At 50.9% G+C, this 15948-nt stretch overlaps 1 protein-coding gene across 1 annotated transcript in view; it reads left to right on the forward strand.

Annotated features, from left to right (window-relative positions):
- UNC13A (unc-13 homolog A) overlaps positions 1-7472 on the forward strand; it is a 64343-nt gene extending 56871 nt beyond the window's left edge. The window contains exons 42-44 of the mRNA XM_060006684.1: positions 3245-3337; positions 4049-4208; positions 5908-7472. Of these exons, the coding sequence (XP_059862667.1) occupies positions 3245-3337; positions 4049-4208; positions 5908-6208 (554 nt within the window). The 3' untranslated portion in view covers positions 6209-7472. The remainder of the gene's footprint in view (positions 1-3244; positions 3338-4048; positions 4209-5907) is intronic.
- The last annotated feature ends 8476 nt before the right edge of the window (positions 7473-15948 follow it).

Genomic DNA, 15948 nt, shown 5'->3' on the forward strand with positions numbered 1-15948 from the left:
CTGCTGCTTTTAGTGTCCCTGGTGTGCCCCCGGAGCAGGAGGCTGTCTGTCTGTCCGTCTGCAGCTGACGTTTCTCTCTCTCTTGTTTCTCCTCCCTCTCACTCGCCGCCCCCTCTCCGCGCCTACCCTACTCCCCGTCACGCACACTCGCCCTCCATCCTCGCCTCTCGCTCGCTCGTCTCTCCCCCCACCACTCCTCCCTTCCCTCCTTTCTCCACCTCCCCACCGTGATTAGTCCATGGTGGAAAAGGGACTAGGTTTACCCTTAGTGAAGACATTTATCCTGAGAAGGGTACGTGCTTCCGCCGCCCACCCGCGCCCGGTGCCCGGTGCCTGCGCCCCTCCCGGCCCGGCTAGTAAAAGGCCCGTCCTTCCGTCTCCCAGGCCTGCGGGGCCCCGCCCAGACCCGACTGGCTGCGAGGGGGCCGAGGCGGACAAGGGGGAAGGACGGCTTGCTGGTTCCACGTGGGGAAGGAGAAGCGATTCGAGTCGCAATTCGTTTCTCCCTAGGTGCTTCTCTTAAACCAGATCCCGGGTCCCCCCAGACAGGCGCCTGCCCGGTTAAGAGCGGGCTCAGATTACAGCTCTGCCACTCCGTGGCTGGGCGCCTCTGGCAACAGGCTGCCTCCCTGAGCCTCAGGTTTCTCATCTGTAAGATGGGAGCAGTCAAGGACCCTAATTCATAGGATTATTTTTAGGATTAGGTGAATTAAATTTAGCCCTGAGACTTTCCTGACAGGAAAGTTCCTGACGTGTACTAGCTGGCAACAATTGTTAGTTGTTTTATTATTATTGTTTATATGATTATTATGATTATTGATGTCACTTTTCTAAGCATAGAAAACCAACATTTTTTAGGCTCTAACTCTGGGTCAGCCCTTGTGCCAAGCATTTCTCAGGGACTCTCGGAAAACATTCCTCCTGGTCGCTCCACAGGGCGTCCATCATTCCATAGATGAGGAAGCTGAGTCTCAGAGGAGATTAAGCCCTTTGCCCAAGGAACCTTCCCCTGTAGGGGGTGTCCAGGACTTGGGGAGTGGGGATGGGGTTGGGGAAAGCACAGAGAAGCCCGCGAAAGACCCTTCCCCTTGGAGCCAGCAAACCACGGGATGGGGGTGCCCAGCACTGCCCCCCTCCCCCTTCTTACTAGCTTTGGCCATGATCTGACCCCTCACCCCACCCACCACTGTCCGACTCTCCCCTGGCACCCCTCAGTCTGGCCCGGATTGAGCTTGCTGTGAAGCATCAGCCTGGGGGTGGCGGGTGAGGCTGAGCATGTGACTGGTTGGGGCAAGGGGGGTGGGAGCCTGAGATGACAAGGAAGGCAGCCTGGGGTGGGCAGCGAAGATGAGGGGGTGCAGGGTCTTCAGGCCCCTCTGCCCCCTGAGCCTCGGTCACTTTCCGCCCAGAGACAGGTAACCCGGTCAACCTTGGACTGACCCGTTCTCCTTCCCCACACCCACCCCTGCCTTTCCCCCTGTTCCTCCCCCCATGCATGGAGTGCTCCAGGTGTGGGGAGCTTCCTGAGGGGCAGGGGAGGGGACTGGTGGGGGTGCTGACGGTCACAGGTTCCCAGGCCCCACAGGATGCCCTTCCCAAGAGTCACAGAGGGAGGAATGGGGACAGAAGCTTTTAAATTGCTCCTTCAATGATCCCCATCAGAACTAATCAATCAGGATGCTTGTGGTGGCCAGAAACTGAAGCGTACCTTACCCTGACTCAGGCAGACTAGAGAATTTGTGAGCCTGTAACTGAAAGATTAGGAATTGATTTGGCATCAGTAATAGCTGGATCTAGAGTCTCCAACAATGCCATCGGTCACTGGTCTCTGTTGAGACCTCTGTGAGGTGGACTCTCCCCTCACTGGGTAGAGTCAGCCTTGCCAGCCTAACCAGAGAGAGACTCTTTCCTAAGAGTTACAGCAAAAGTCTCAGGGCCAATTTCTATTGGCCCAGCTTGGGTCACATGACCATCCCTGAGCCAATCACTGCAGCCATGGCTAGAGAATGCTCTGATTGGGCACCCGTGGTTCGTTTAGCCTTACCTGAAGTGTGAGATGGAGCCACAAGGTCTGAGGTGAGGTAGGGACATTTCTCAATGGAAACTTGAGATGGTCTATTGGAAAAGGAATGGCAGGGAAAATGAAAGATTTCTCTACAAGCTGTCACTTCAGGAGAGCTGAGGATTCTGGGTCGTGTTATCACAGTGTGTTGGAGGAGTAGTGAGGAAGCCTGTGAGGCTGGAGCCAACGTGGCAAGGGTAAGAGTGGAGGGAGGTGAGGCAGGAGAGGTAATAGTGACACATGTCAGGAGTGACACTGCAGGCCACAAAAGGACTTTGATTATTTCAGAGTGAGATGGGAGCCATGGGAGGATTTTGAGCAGAGAAGGGACATGATCTGAGTTAGGATTTCTCTGGCTGGTGTACTGAAAGAAGCTGAGAGGAGGGTGCAGGGAGACAGCGAGGAGGCCACTGCAATATTCCAGGTTGGCCTAGTTGGCCCAGGGACAACTCCTATTGGCCTATCTTGGGTCACATGACCATTCCTGAGCCAGTCACTGCAGCCATGGCCAGGGAATGCTCTGACTGGGCGGCCATGATTCATTTAGCCATACCTGAAGTGTGAGATGGAGCCAGAAGGTTGATGGGGGCTGGACCAGGATGGAGGCCAAGGAGGTGGGCCAAATTCTGGGTGTATTTTAAAGGTAGAGCTGACAGGATTTTCCACCGTACCAGTACTTAGGGAGGAAATGAAAACAAAAAAGGGGTTGAGGACTAAGGCACCACCTGCCCCAACGGCTTGAAGATCAACAGAGGAGGAGGAAATGGCAAAAGAGGGTGAGAAGGAGTGACTAATCTGTAGGATGAGAACAGATTGGAGAGTGTGGCCTTGTTGCAGCCAAGAGGAGAAACTGAGGCACAGGAAGCCAGGGTATCAGATGCTGCCAAGATGGTGTGAAAGATGAAGGCTGAGTTTAATGACAGGGAATGAGAAAAAGGACATTAGGCTCAGAGAAGTTAAGAGATCTGCCTGAGATCACACAGTGAGGCAGTGAAAGGCTAGAACCCAGGATTCTTGGCCTCCCTAAGAATACCCATCTTCCCAGCCCACCCTCAGTGCCACCCTGTCACGGCTGATGACCTGGTGCCGCCAGCACATGGTGGGTGGGAGGCAGTCCAGGTCCTTTCTGGTGGGTGGGAAAGAATGAAACTTATGCCAAGCATCCTCCCCTGCCCCGGCCAGGCTCGGGTGTGGAAGACCCTGTGGGTGAAGTCTCCGTCCATGTAGAGCTCTTCACTCATCCAGGAACTGGGGAACACAAGGTCACAGTGAAAGGTGAGTAATCTGAGGTGGGAGGGAGAGTGCCTCAGAGTGCCTCAGGTTCTAAGACAGAAAACCAAACTCAAACTGGTGTAAGGAAGAAATTTTTTTTCGTTAAAAAAAATCTTTTTATAAAACTGAAAATTCCCGAAGTCACCACCTTCAGGCATAGCTGGCTGAAGAGGTACAAAGAGTGTTACAGACCTCATTCCACTTTCTGTCTCAGCTCTGCTTTCCTTTTGTTGGCTTTTATTTTCTAATTAGAACACAGATTGGGCTGTCTTAGCCAAAGCCTAAAATAACAGTGGCTTAAACAAGATAGATGGAATAAAGCTTTCTCTGAGGTAACTCCGAGGACAGTCAGCCCAGAATTGATGAAGAGGCTTCACAGTGTTGGGGATCCAGGCCCCTGACATCTTTTGTTGTACTTTTATCCCTAATATGCTTTCTTCCTCTGTAGGGTCCCAAAGAACTCAGCCCCCATCAGCATCCCACCTTGCAGCTAGGAGAAGGCGAAAGTTTAGGGCATTCTCCCTGCCTTTTAAGCCACAACCTGAAAGCTGTACGCATCACTTCCTCTTACATCTCATTGGCTGGAAGTTAGTCATATGGCCACACTTGGCTACAGAAGCATTCTGGGAAATGTAGTCTTTCAGACAGGCTTTGAAAACCACAACTGTGTACTGGGGGACTCTAACCAACCTTACCTTCTAATTCCCCCAACAGTGGTGGCTGCCAATGACCTCAAGTGGCAGACTTCTGGCATTTTCCGGCCATTCATCGAGGTCAACATCATCGGGCCCCAGCTCAGTGACAAGAAACGCAAGTTTGCGACCAAATCTAAGAACAACAGCTGGGCCCCAAAGTACAATGAGAGCTTCCAGTTGTAAGTCTGGGATGCTTAGGGGAGAATGGCAAGGGGACATCCGCTATATGAACCTCAGGGCCCACTAGGCAGGAGGGATGTCTGGTGGGCCAGTGGTACCTAGGGACAGGAACAGGAGAGCTCACATCCTAGGTGGGTATGCTGGGAAGGGAGGCACCTTAGTACAGGAGTGACATCAGTGAGGGAACACCAGGATGGAGGTGACCACCTAGGGGGGCAGACAGGTCCCAGAGGACAGTGAGTGTGATATAACCTCATGATGAGGGCTCATGAAGGGGAGGAGTCTGGCCAGAAGGAGCGTGTTGGGCAGGGGCATTTCCAGGGCTGGAGATTCTGGTCTGTTTAAGAGGCGTGGTTGGTCATGATGGGGCAAGAGGCTTGTGGGTGAGGGGCTGAGGGGCATAGACATGGACCTCCTCGAGTCAGCAATGAACTTTGTCAGGGCTATTGGGGCAGGTCATCTGGAGGAGTCTGCTCTGGGGGACAAGAGTGGAGTGTGGCTTGGCCCAGGTCATGGGGGTATGTGTCGTATGGGTAGGACTGTGGTCACATCTAGGTGGGGCTCCCTAGGTCAGGGGCATCAGGGTCTAGAGGAGCAGATGATTTATGGGGAACATAAACAAGTCTGATCAAGGTGTACAGAGGGGTTCTCTGGGGTGGGGGTGAGGGTCGGCGGATCTTTGGATCAGGTGTGAACCTCACTGGGGCAGGGTAACATTGGGGGTGTTCTTGGGGGACAGAGTACAGTGGGGTAAGGGGACATCAGAGCTGGGGGGAAGTGGAGGCCCCTGAGGGACAGGAGCCTGGCCAGTCCTGTGAGGGGAGAGCTCTTGGTCAGAGGACTTTGGAGAGCTAGGTCACCTGAAGCAATCCCTGGGGGCAAGAGCACCGCCTAGGAGGGGGCAGATGTCTCCTGGGGTGGCCCAAACTAGTTGAGGGCTAGGAATGTAGCCTGGGAAGGAGAGGCAAGGGATCGGTGTGCATGTAGCCTGAAAGAAATGAGTTCTTGACTAGCCAGCATCAGGCCGCACTGGCGACTTCGTAGCCTTTCGTAGCCTGGGGGAGGGGGAGGAGCGCTGGAGTGGGTAGTCACTCATGGTGAGACATCTTGGCAGGTTACATGGGCGTACGAAGAGTAGGCTAGGGAGCAGGGGGGAGGGGCCACGTCAAGGGGAGAACTTGAGTTCAGATGGGAGCCTGGTAAAGGGGCTTCTTGGTGTCATATCTGGGTAGGGTGGTGGAGGCAGCAGCTCAGCTGGCTGAGAGTGTGGGCGCTGGTATCACAGGGTGGGAGCATGGCCTAGCCAGAGGACTCTGGGGGAAGGGTCTCTTGGGGGTGGGGATGTGGCTTGGCTGGGGGCTGGGAGTAGTCTGATGGAGGCGTCCTTGGGTGAGGAAAAGGAAGAAGGGAAGGAGAGACTTGGCAGGGACAATGCTGGGGATGGACATTGTCAGCTGATGTGGGCGTGTCCCAGCGCGGGGCTATGGGGCCGGACATCTGGGTCAGGGGTGGGGCCCGGCCTAAGTGGAAGGTTATGAAAATAGGAGGCCACTCATTATGGGAATGGCCCAGCTCAGAATGCCCCAGCTCAGAATGCGCGGCTGTGGGCGTGACCCGGGGCAGGGGAAGCGGGGGTCACCGGTAGGGGCGTGGCTGGTCAGTGGGCGGGACGTGTCCTCACGCCTAGCCTTCCCGCAGCACGCTGAGCGCCGAAGCGGGCCCGGAGTGCTATGAGCTGCAGGTGTGCGTCAAGGACTACTGCTTCGCGCGCGAGGACCGCACAGTGGGGCTGGCCGTGCTGCAGCTGCGCGAGCTGGTCCAGCGCGGGAGCGCCGCCTGCTGGCTGCCGCTTGGCCGCCGCATCCACATGGACGACACGGGCCTCACGGTGCTGCGCATCCTGTCGCAACGCAGCAACGACGAGGTGGCCAAGGAGTTCGTCAAGCTTAAGTCGGACACGCGCTCCGCCGAGGAGGGCGGGGCCGCGCCTGCTCCATAGCGTGGGGCACGCAGGCGGGCACCACTGCGCCTGCGCAGAGCGCACGGGGTGGGGCGGCGCCCGCGAGCTGGGACCTCCCAGGGGGCGAGTGTCCGCGCTCTGTGCTGAGGTTGGGCTGCACCTGCGCCCTGGATTTAGTTCCCCCTCTGGGGAAAGGTGAATGGCAACGCCCCGCCCCCTCAGGAGGCCGCGCAGTGGGGCGCGAGGAAGGAAGAAGGCACATCCCCCTACTTGAGGCCACTCCCCCATCGTCTAGGGGGACTTTCGAGCTGGGATGGGAGGAAAACCCACCCCCTAGTAAGGAGGCCAGGTCCCAGGGCTGTGGTACCGGGAGGCTCTGTCTCCTGCCCCCTGGGGAAGCCATAAGATGGGTCCCCAACCCCTGGGGCCCAAGATCAATTTGCCAAGTATGGAACTCTCAGCTCCCTCGAGGGGCGGGCTCTGGGCAAGGGGCAGGGCTTCCTGGAGCGCCTCCTAGGGTGGTCTGGGGCCTGGAGGGACTAGGGTGGTGATTGGAGGGCCCCCCGGGTGTACCAGAGTCCCTTTTGATGTTTGTGCAAAAAATAAACAGGGAAGGGGGGAGGATGGAATTTCAAAAGCACATGCGCCCTTGGGCGCCCAAACCCTGGGGACCAAGGGGTCGGCTTTGGGGCTCCCGCGCCGTCCCCACTTCCCTATGGGGGTTTGCCTCCCTTTTCCCCCCCACATACCCAATCCTCATATCGTAGAGTTCAACCCACCCATTTGACGACGAAACTGAGGCCCGGAGAGCTGCCTGAGACAATGCCGAGGGTCCCAGTGCCACACCCTCTCCCCATTCCCTTTGGCCTGTGTGCCCCATTGAAGGGTGGGCTGAGATCGGATGACCCGATACAGCTCCCCATTGCTGCTAATCCCCCTTAGGGGACCTCCCCCAACCCTTAAAGGGATGGGGGTCCTGGGCCAAGACCCCCAGTGCCCCCTCCCATCTCTGGTTGCCAAGCAAAACCCCTGCCCTCAGCACTTTCCAGTGGGACCCCACGGGGAGATACCCTGAGAACTCCTGACCTCCCGCCAAAAAAGTGTGAAGGTTTGGGATTCCCTGGACCCAGTCCCCTAAGCCAACCCCTTCTTCCTTCCCCAGAATGCTCCAGTCAGGAAAGAACAGAAAGAGACCAGAAACTCGAGGGTGTGTGTGTGTGTGTGCGTGTGTGTGTGTGTGTGTGTGTGTGTGTAGCTTCCTCCCCAGAAACTCGAGGGTGTGTGTGTGTGTGTGTGTGTGTGTGTGTGTGTAGCTTCCTCCCCAGAAACTCGAGGGTGTGTGTGTCTGTGTGTGTGTGTGTCTGTGTGTGTGTGTGTGTGTTGGGAGCTTCCTCCCCAGAAACTCGAGGGTGTGTGTGTGTGTGTGTGTGTCTGTCTGTGTGTGTGTGTGTGTGTTGGGAGCTTCCTCCCCAGAAACTCGAGGGTGTGTGTGTGTGTGTGTGTGTGTGTGTGTGTGTGTGTGTGTGTTGGGAGCTTCCTCCCCAAAAACTCGAGGGTGTGTGTGTGTGTGTGTGTGTGTGTGTTGGGAGCTTCCTCCCCAGAAACTCGAGGGTGTGTGTGTGTGTGTGTGTGTGTGTGTGTGTGTGTGTGTTGGGAGCTTCCTCCCCATAATCCCATTCATTCATTTAAACACACAGGTTACAGGATACCCCGGGGGGGGGGGGGGTGGGCCTCTAGCTGCCTGAAACTCTTCCTCCTGCAGGGATGTTGGGGCAGTTTGGCCAGAGTCTAATTTCCCCATTTTAGCGCATGCAGGCATTTTGGGAAACATTTTGGGAAAGGTTGGCAAGGCTTGTCTTTGCCCAGAATCTGCTTTTCCACGTTGGACCAGTGTGTATGTCATGGGATTTTTTTCTGCCAGGTTGATAAATACAGGATTGTGCTGTGCTAGGGAGAAATTAAAACAGAGGGATGAGATGAGGATTAGCTGCGCTCTCGGAGTGGTGGAGCCTACGTCAGATGGGGAAGGTGAGGGAGGGCTTTCTCTGGAGGTGAAAAGTGAGAAGGAACCACCCATTGGAGAGAAAAGAGCTCCAGGCAGCAGGAACAGCAGGTGCAAAGGCTAGGAGGTAGGCTGACTTGAAGCACAGCCAGGTCAGCGTGGCTAGAGCTGAGCCAGCGAGTGGGGTACTGGGGGATGGTGATGAGGTTGGGGACACCTGCAGAGGTATCAAACCAGGTCTTGTACGCTGCCCTGGGGAGTTTTGATTTTACCCTCAGACGCTTGGGGGCCCCAGGAGATTTTAAAGCTGAGGAGGGTCTGATTTCAGGTTTTGAAATCTTCCTCTGGCTACGTCATGAAGAATGGACTGATGGTGGGGGCGAGAGGACAAAATGCTTTCAGGACACTGACATTAATTCTTGGAAAGACTTTGGAGTATATATTTAAAACTCTGCCTAGATGAGCCCCAGGGTCCCTGGGTACAGATGTCCCAGTTGTGCACTGCCGAGGGATTGAGCATCTCTAAGGAGGCCGTGTGCAAATTGAGTGTTGTATGATAATGGTTTCCCCATCCGTGAACAAGAGTCTGGAAGAAGCGACACTGTTTTCTCATCTACCCGGAAGCATTTGTGTGTTCCTCTAAATTCAGGCAGGTTGAAGTGACTGAAGGTTCTGAACCAGAGATTAGGACGAAAGTTCTCCTTCAGGATGGTGGGGAAGGTGGGCCCCAGCCAGGGGCAAGGGACAGGCTGAGAGGTGGCTTGGGGAGAACGTGGAGTCTCCACCACAAGGACTGAGAGGCAGATTTGAACTTCAGACCATCCAAGAGGTGGAGGTGCGCTGGGCGGTTCACTTGGAGTTGAAAACGCCAGCAACACCCAAAGGGGAGGTAATCTGTGATCTGGGGTGGGTTCTGAAAGATTTTTTTGATGACTGGCAGGAAAAGGGGGAGCTGAGCTTCTGCCGGAGAGAGCCAAGGTATTTCCCAAAAGATTCATCGGGAGGCTCTCTGGTCAAAGCGCGCGCGTGCGTGCGTGCGTGTGTGCGTGCGTGCGTGTGTGTGTGTGTGTGTGTGTAGGATTCCCCAGCACTGGCCCAGGCACATGAAGGAAGCCTCAGGGAGTATTTGTCAAATGACACTCTGACTCCCAGGCTAGAACTGTTTTGGAAATTTCCTCCCTCTTCTTTCTCCCAGAGAACTCCTACTCATTCCTCAAAACTCATCACAAATTTTCCCTTCTGTAGAAAACACTCTCTGATCCCCCTTAGGACTTCCCCAGCCTCTGTCCCTCCTCCTCTGTCTGTCCCTTCCCCAGCCTCTGTCTCTGATGCCATGGGGCTAGGGGTGTCTGTGAAAGGCTCTCTGGGCACAGGGGGATGGCAGGGAGGGGATGCCTAGTTGAACTATGTCTCGGGCAGGGGGTTCTGTGTGTGCCCATGCATCCACATGTGTGTCTGTCCATACCAGCCTCCCCCTCCCACACAGATCTGGGCACTCAGGAGATCTTCCAGTCAGAGATGGGGAGATACAGAGACAGAGAAAGGAGAAAAAGCAAAAACAGGTTTCTAGAAGGAAGAGGGTCCCCTGCTCTCTCTGGCTCTCACCAGTCCGTCCTCGAAGGATTTACCTAAAATGAGGAGGCACCCAGTCGCATCCCTCAGTCCTGATTCTCAGGCACCACAGCCTGAAACCTCACCATGCCTCCATCACAGATAAAAAAAAAAAAAAATTAGCCAACTAGAAATCCTTGGGACCTCTCTCAGCTGGGACCTCAGAGACCTTTCTGTCCCCCCCAGCGCTGTCCATCTTACAGGTGGGAACACTGAGGCACGAGGCAGCGTGGAGACAGCCTGGAGTTGCCCCAACTCTGCTGTGCAGGCAGAGAATGGGGGAGCTCACTGGGGGGCTGGTCCACATCATGACCCCTGCTGTCCCCTGAACATCCTTTCCTAAGAATTGTCAAGGACCAAAGTCGTTTTCATGGACACGTGTTGCTCTTCTCTTTGCCTTTTATTTTTTTTTAAGAGACAAATCAAGTTGATGGTGTTAGGTAAGACCCCCTCCATCTTCCCCCTGCCCCCCGCCCAGCCACAGTGGCACAGGCACAGGTCACAGGCAGAGGGTCCCTATGCATCCCCGGCCACACGGCCAGGGGGATTCAGACCCCAACCCTGGCCCCGGCCCCCTAAGACCCCCCACCCAAACCCGGCCACGCAGTCCAGGGAGGTTCTTCCTCCACACAACTTCTCTTAGCATGTGATTGCAAATGTGAACTCAAGATGCTGTTTGTCTGTTTTAATTCCATCCCGTTGGTCTGGCATCTGCACAGATGCCCCCATTTCTCTGTAAATATGTGACTTGGAACAAATGTTTAAAATCAACGAGAAGTGGTCATGAATGCATGGTGTTGAGATGTTTTGCACTATTCTGAATTTTTGGTCTCTGTAAAAATATTTTATTAACAGCAGACATTAAAAAAAAAAAGAAAAAGCACACAGCCTCAGATGTATGGTGGCCTCCTTCCCTCCCCTATTGGCAAAAAAATCACGTAGCATCTACCATGAGCGGCTACTGCTGAATACACTTCCTGCCCACGAACGCAACTCATTACAACTACCATGGTCCCATTTTACAGAGAAGGAAAACAGGCCCCAGGGGCAGAGCCAGGATCTGAACCCAGGATACTGGGCAGCTGTTGCTCTTAGCTCAAGCAAGTTAGGACATAAATGCCAGGGACACACTCAAATTCCACCTACACCCCCATGTTTGGAGGTTTTTTGTTTTGTTTTTTGCTGTAGCAGGTGAGAATCTCATTTCATAAACTTGGATGTGCAACGAATGAAGCTTCATTTTTCTACACCTGAATTTGAATTTGAATTTCTGCTCCACCAGGAAGCAGAAAGGGAATCTTATTCAGCACAGGGTTTCCTCGGTAAAGTCAGGAGTTTCCTCCTAAGGTTTCTACCTTACGTTTCCTCCTAAGATCTGGAGTTGTTTCCACATTTGAGTGGCCAGGGCAGGGGCCGTGGGATCCATCACTGGGAGTGAGGTTTTTTGGGGGGTTTTTTGTTTTAATAAATTTATTTATTTATTTTTGGCTGCGTGGGGTCTTCGTTGCTGCATGCAGGCTTTCTCAGTAGCAGCGAGTGGGGGCTGCTCTTCGTTGCAGTGCGTGGGCTTCTCATTGCGGTGGCTTCTCTTGTGGAGCACGGGCTCTAGGCGCATGGGCTTCAATAGTTGTGACACGTGGGCTCAGTAGTTGTGGCTCGCAGGCTTTAGAGCACAGGCTCAGTAGTTGTGGCGCACGGGCTTAGTTGCTCCGCGGCATGTGGGATCTTCCCGCACCAGGGCTTGAACCCATGTCCCCTGCATTGGCAGGCGGATTCTTAACCACTGCGCCACCAGGGAAGCCCGGGAGTGAGTTTGATGAGTGCGTTTGGCTGCAAGTAAGAGACACAAGGACTAAAAGAAAGGGACTTTCCTGGCGGTCCAGTGGTTAAGACTCCACGCTTCCACTTCACGGTGCACAGATTCAATCCCTGGTTGGGGAACTAAGATCCCACGTGCCACGCAGTGCATCCAAAAAAAAAAAAAAAAAAAAACTACAACAAACACAGGGATAAGCCATAGCTCAGCAACTCTGCCCTCAAGAGACTCTCGCACCTGGGTAAGACTGGAAGCAGCCTCAACCTCGTGGTATCTTCACAAAGGGAGAATATGATACAGGTGTGAAGTGGATAAGCCATAGGTGTCTGCATGACGTCAGAAGAGGCAGCCTGCAGGTCCTGAGCATCCCTGCACATTCTTGCTGACTGTGCCAGCCTGCAGACCTGTACTTCTCCCAAGACTAAGCAGTTTCCGTAGCTAAGCACACAGGCTACTCAGCATGACTTTCTTTTTTTTGCCGCACGCTGTGCAGCATACGGGATCTTATTTCCGCGACCAGGGATCAAACCCGTGCCCCCTGAAGTGGAAGCGTGGAGTCTTAACCACTGGACTGCCAGGGAAGTCCCCCGACAGCGTAACTTCTGAGTAACTGTTTGATCCCTGATGGAGGGAAGCTGGCTTGTTTGCTGCTTCCTACAAAAGGTGCTCAGCCCTTGACCCTGTATCCCTCAGCATATGGGGTCCATCGTGTCACCCATGGGGCTTGGGGACTGAGGCTCATGCTGCTTGCTGTCCTGCGAGGAATTAACCATCTTGCTCTGATGCACTGAGTCCCACAGTTGACTCCACACCTATGGACGAGGGACAGGCTTACTTCTCTAGGAAGTGAGCTTCTTCATTCTGACAAATGACATGAATGAAGTGTGATGTTGAGTGAAAAAAAGTCCCAGAAGGCTTCAAAGAGCATTACACTACATTTATAAAGCTCAAAAGACATACAAGATACATCCACAGAGATTTTGTTTAAGGATAATTGTGTGATTAATAAAAAATAATAAGTATAAAACTAACTGTTAAAAAAATTGAGGATTCTACCTCATACACATCAGGCTACTATCAAAAAACAAAAACAAAATAAAACAGAAAACAAGCATTGGCAAAGATGTGGCGGAATTGGAACCTCTGTGCACTGTAGGTGGGAATGTAAAAGGATATAGCTGCTGTGGAAAACGGTATGGTGGTTCCTCAAAAGATTAAAAATACGGAATGTAAATTGGTGCAACCACTATGGAGAAGAGTATGGAGGTTCCTTTAAAAACTATAGAGTTACCATATGATCCTGCAATCCCACTTCTGGGCATATATCTGGAAAAGACAAAAACCCTAATTCAAAAAGATACATGCACCCCAATGTTCATAGCAGCACTATTTACAATAGCTAAGACATGGAAGCAACTTAAATGTCCATCAACAGATGAATGGATAAAGAAGATGTGGTACATATATACAATGGAATATTACTCAGCCATAAAAAGAAGGAAATAATGTCATTTGCAGCAACATGGATGGACCTAGAGATTATCATACTAAGTGAAGTAAGTCAGAAGTAGAAAGACAAACACCATATCATATCACTTATATGTGGAATCTATAATGTGACACAAATGAACTTATTTACAAAACAGAAATAGACTCACAGACATAGAAGACAAACTTATGGTTACCAAAGGGGAAAGCGGGGGGATAAACTGGGAATTTGGAATTAAGAGATACACACTACTAGATATAAAATAGATAAACAACAAGGACCTACTGTATAACACAGGGAACTATATTTAATATCTTGTAATAACCTATAACTGAAAAGAATCTGAAAAAGAATATATATATATATAAGAATATATATATATAACAGAATCACTTTTTCTGTACACCTGAAACATTGTAAATCAACTATACTTCAATTTAAAAAATTAAAAATAGAATTAGCGAGTGATCCAGCAATTCCACTTCCGGGTATATGCCCAAAAGAATAGAAAGCAGGGTCTCAAAAAGATATTTGTGCACCCATGTTCATAGCAGTGTTATTCACAATACCTAAAACATGGAAGAAACCCAAGTGTCCATCATCAGAAGAATGGATAAGCAAAATGTGGTCAATGGAATATTATTCAGCCTTAAAAAGGAAAGAAATTCTGCAATATGCTACAGCTGGATGAACCTTGAGGACATTATACTTAGTGAAATAAGCCAGACACAAAAAGACAAATCCTATATGATTCCACTCAGACGAGGTAGTCAAGAGTAATCAAAATCATAGAGACAGAAAGTATAATGGTGGTTTCCAGGGGTTGGGGGAAGGGGAGAAATGGGAGATGGTGTTCAGCAAGTACAGAATTTCGGTTTTACAAGTGAAAAGAGTTCTGGGGATGGATGGGGGTGATGGTGGCACAACACTGGAATGTATTTAAAACCACTGAACTGTACACTTAAAAATGGTTAAGACGGTAAATTTTAGGTTATGTGTATTTTAACACAATTTTTAAAAATGAAGGATTGAAAAAAAAGAAACACAAAACCAAGGGCAGTGATTGCCTCGGGGAGTGGGGGAGGCAGGGAGGTGGGAATAGGGAACAGGAAAGTGTGTGTGATGACATTGATGAAGATCTAGTGCTTAGTACACAATGCCATGTGGGCCTCTGCACAGGACAGCTCACAACATGGCAACAGGCTTCATGGGCGGGGGGGGGAGGGCGTGGAGAGAAGTCCCAGTCCTTTGTAACCTAATCCTGGAAGTGACATCCCATTACTTTTGTAATCATCTATTGGTTAGAAGGGAATCACAAAGTCCAGCCCACGTCAAGGGGAGAAGATTACACAAGGGCTTGAAAACCAGGCAGAGATGATTGGGGGCCATCTTGGGGGTTCCCTAATTATGGCCACATTCCCCTTGATTTCAAATTCCTGCCCTAACCCTGAAGCTTACAGGAGTTTGGTTTCTGAGCCTGCGGCATTTTGGCCTGCTTTTTCTGCTGGAACAAATGCATTGGAATTGAATGACAATAGAGAACAACCCCCCATCAGAAATAAATTGGAAAGATAATCCTGCTACAGGTTTACAAGGGCTCCACTGATGATTTTCATAAAAAAAAAAAAAGAAAGAAAGAAATGGGGTTTCTGTGTCAAAAAATAAAAGGAAAGCATTTGAGGATCCTGGCCTACCCAACATGAAACTATACACAAAACCCAACTCTGGGTGTATTAAAGATTTAAATGTGAAAAGCAAAATGATAAAGATTTTAGAAGTCAATGTAAGAGAATACCTTCATGACCTTGACACAAGGAAAAAAATTTAAACAAGACACAAAAAGCATAAAAGAAAAATACAGGAAAAGATGATCAACTCAACACCATTAAAATGAAGAATTTCAGTTCATCGAAAGACTGTGAAGAGAGTGAAACAACAAGGCAAATACCGGGAGAATATATTTGCAACACATGCGACCAAGAAAAATATAGTATCTGTAAAGAACTCTGAATCAACAAGGGGCAGATCACATCCTGTAGAAAAATGGGCTAAAGCATGAATAGGCATTTCCTGAATGGAAAACTTGATGGCTGATAAAAATATGGAAAGACACTCCTGGTAATCAGAGAGTGAAAATGAGAGCCACAGTGAAATTGTATTACCAGGGCTGACATGACCATATGGGACCATCTTTCCATCTTGCTTCTTCCACCTCAGGGTCCAAGATGGCTGCTCCAGCTGGCGGTAAAAGGGAAGGGTCTGAGGGGGGCAAATCTTGTCCCTTTAGGTAAGACTGAGAGGCTGTGACCATCACCTCCACTAGGGGTCGTCAGACCAGAACCTCATTACTGCGTGTGCCTAGTTGCAAAGGATGCTGGGAAATGTACTCTTTGCTCTGAGCAGCCATTTTCCCAACCAAAGTTATAGTTCTATAGGAGAAAAGAATGTTTATTGGGGCAAAAGTAGAAGTTTCTACATGGTCCTACTGTATAGCACAGAGAACTATATTCAATATCTTAGGATAAACCACAATGGAAAAGAATATTTTTCTAAAAAGAATGTGTATATATATATGTATATGTATAACTGAATCACTTTGCTGTACGGCAGAAATTAACACAACATTATAAGTCAACTATATCTCAATAAAAAAAAATTGATTAAAAAACAAAAACTAGAAGTTTCTGGTGGACGACCCAGCTCCCAAACTCATCCAACCAGGAGTCAACAAACTTTTTCTGCAAAGAGCCAAATAGTAAACATCTTAGGCCATACAGTTTCTGACACCACTCTTCAACTCTGCCGCTGTAGCATGAAAGCAGCCACACATAAATGAATGGCGGGGCTCAGTGCCCAAAAAA

The sequence above is a fragment of the Delphinus delphis genome, chromosome 3 (genome assembly GCF_949987515.2).
Source record: "Delphinus delphis chromosome 3, mDelDel1.2, whole genome shotgun sequence".
NCBI classification, from domain to species: Eukaryota; Metazoa; Chordata; class Mammalia; order Artiodactyla; family Delphinidae; genus Delphinus; species Delphinus delphis.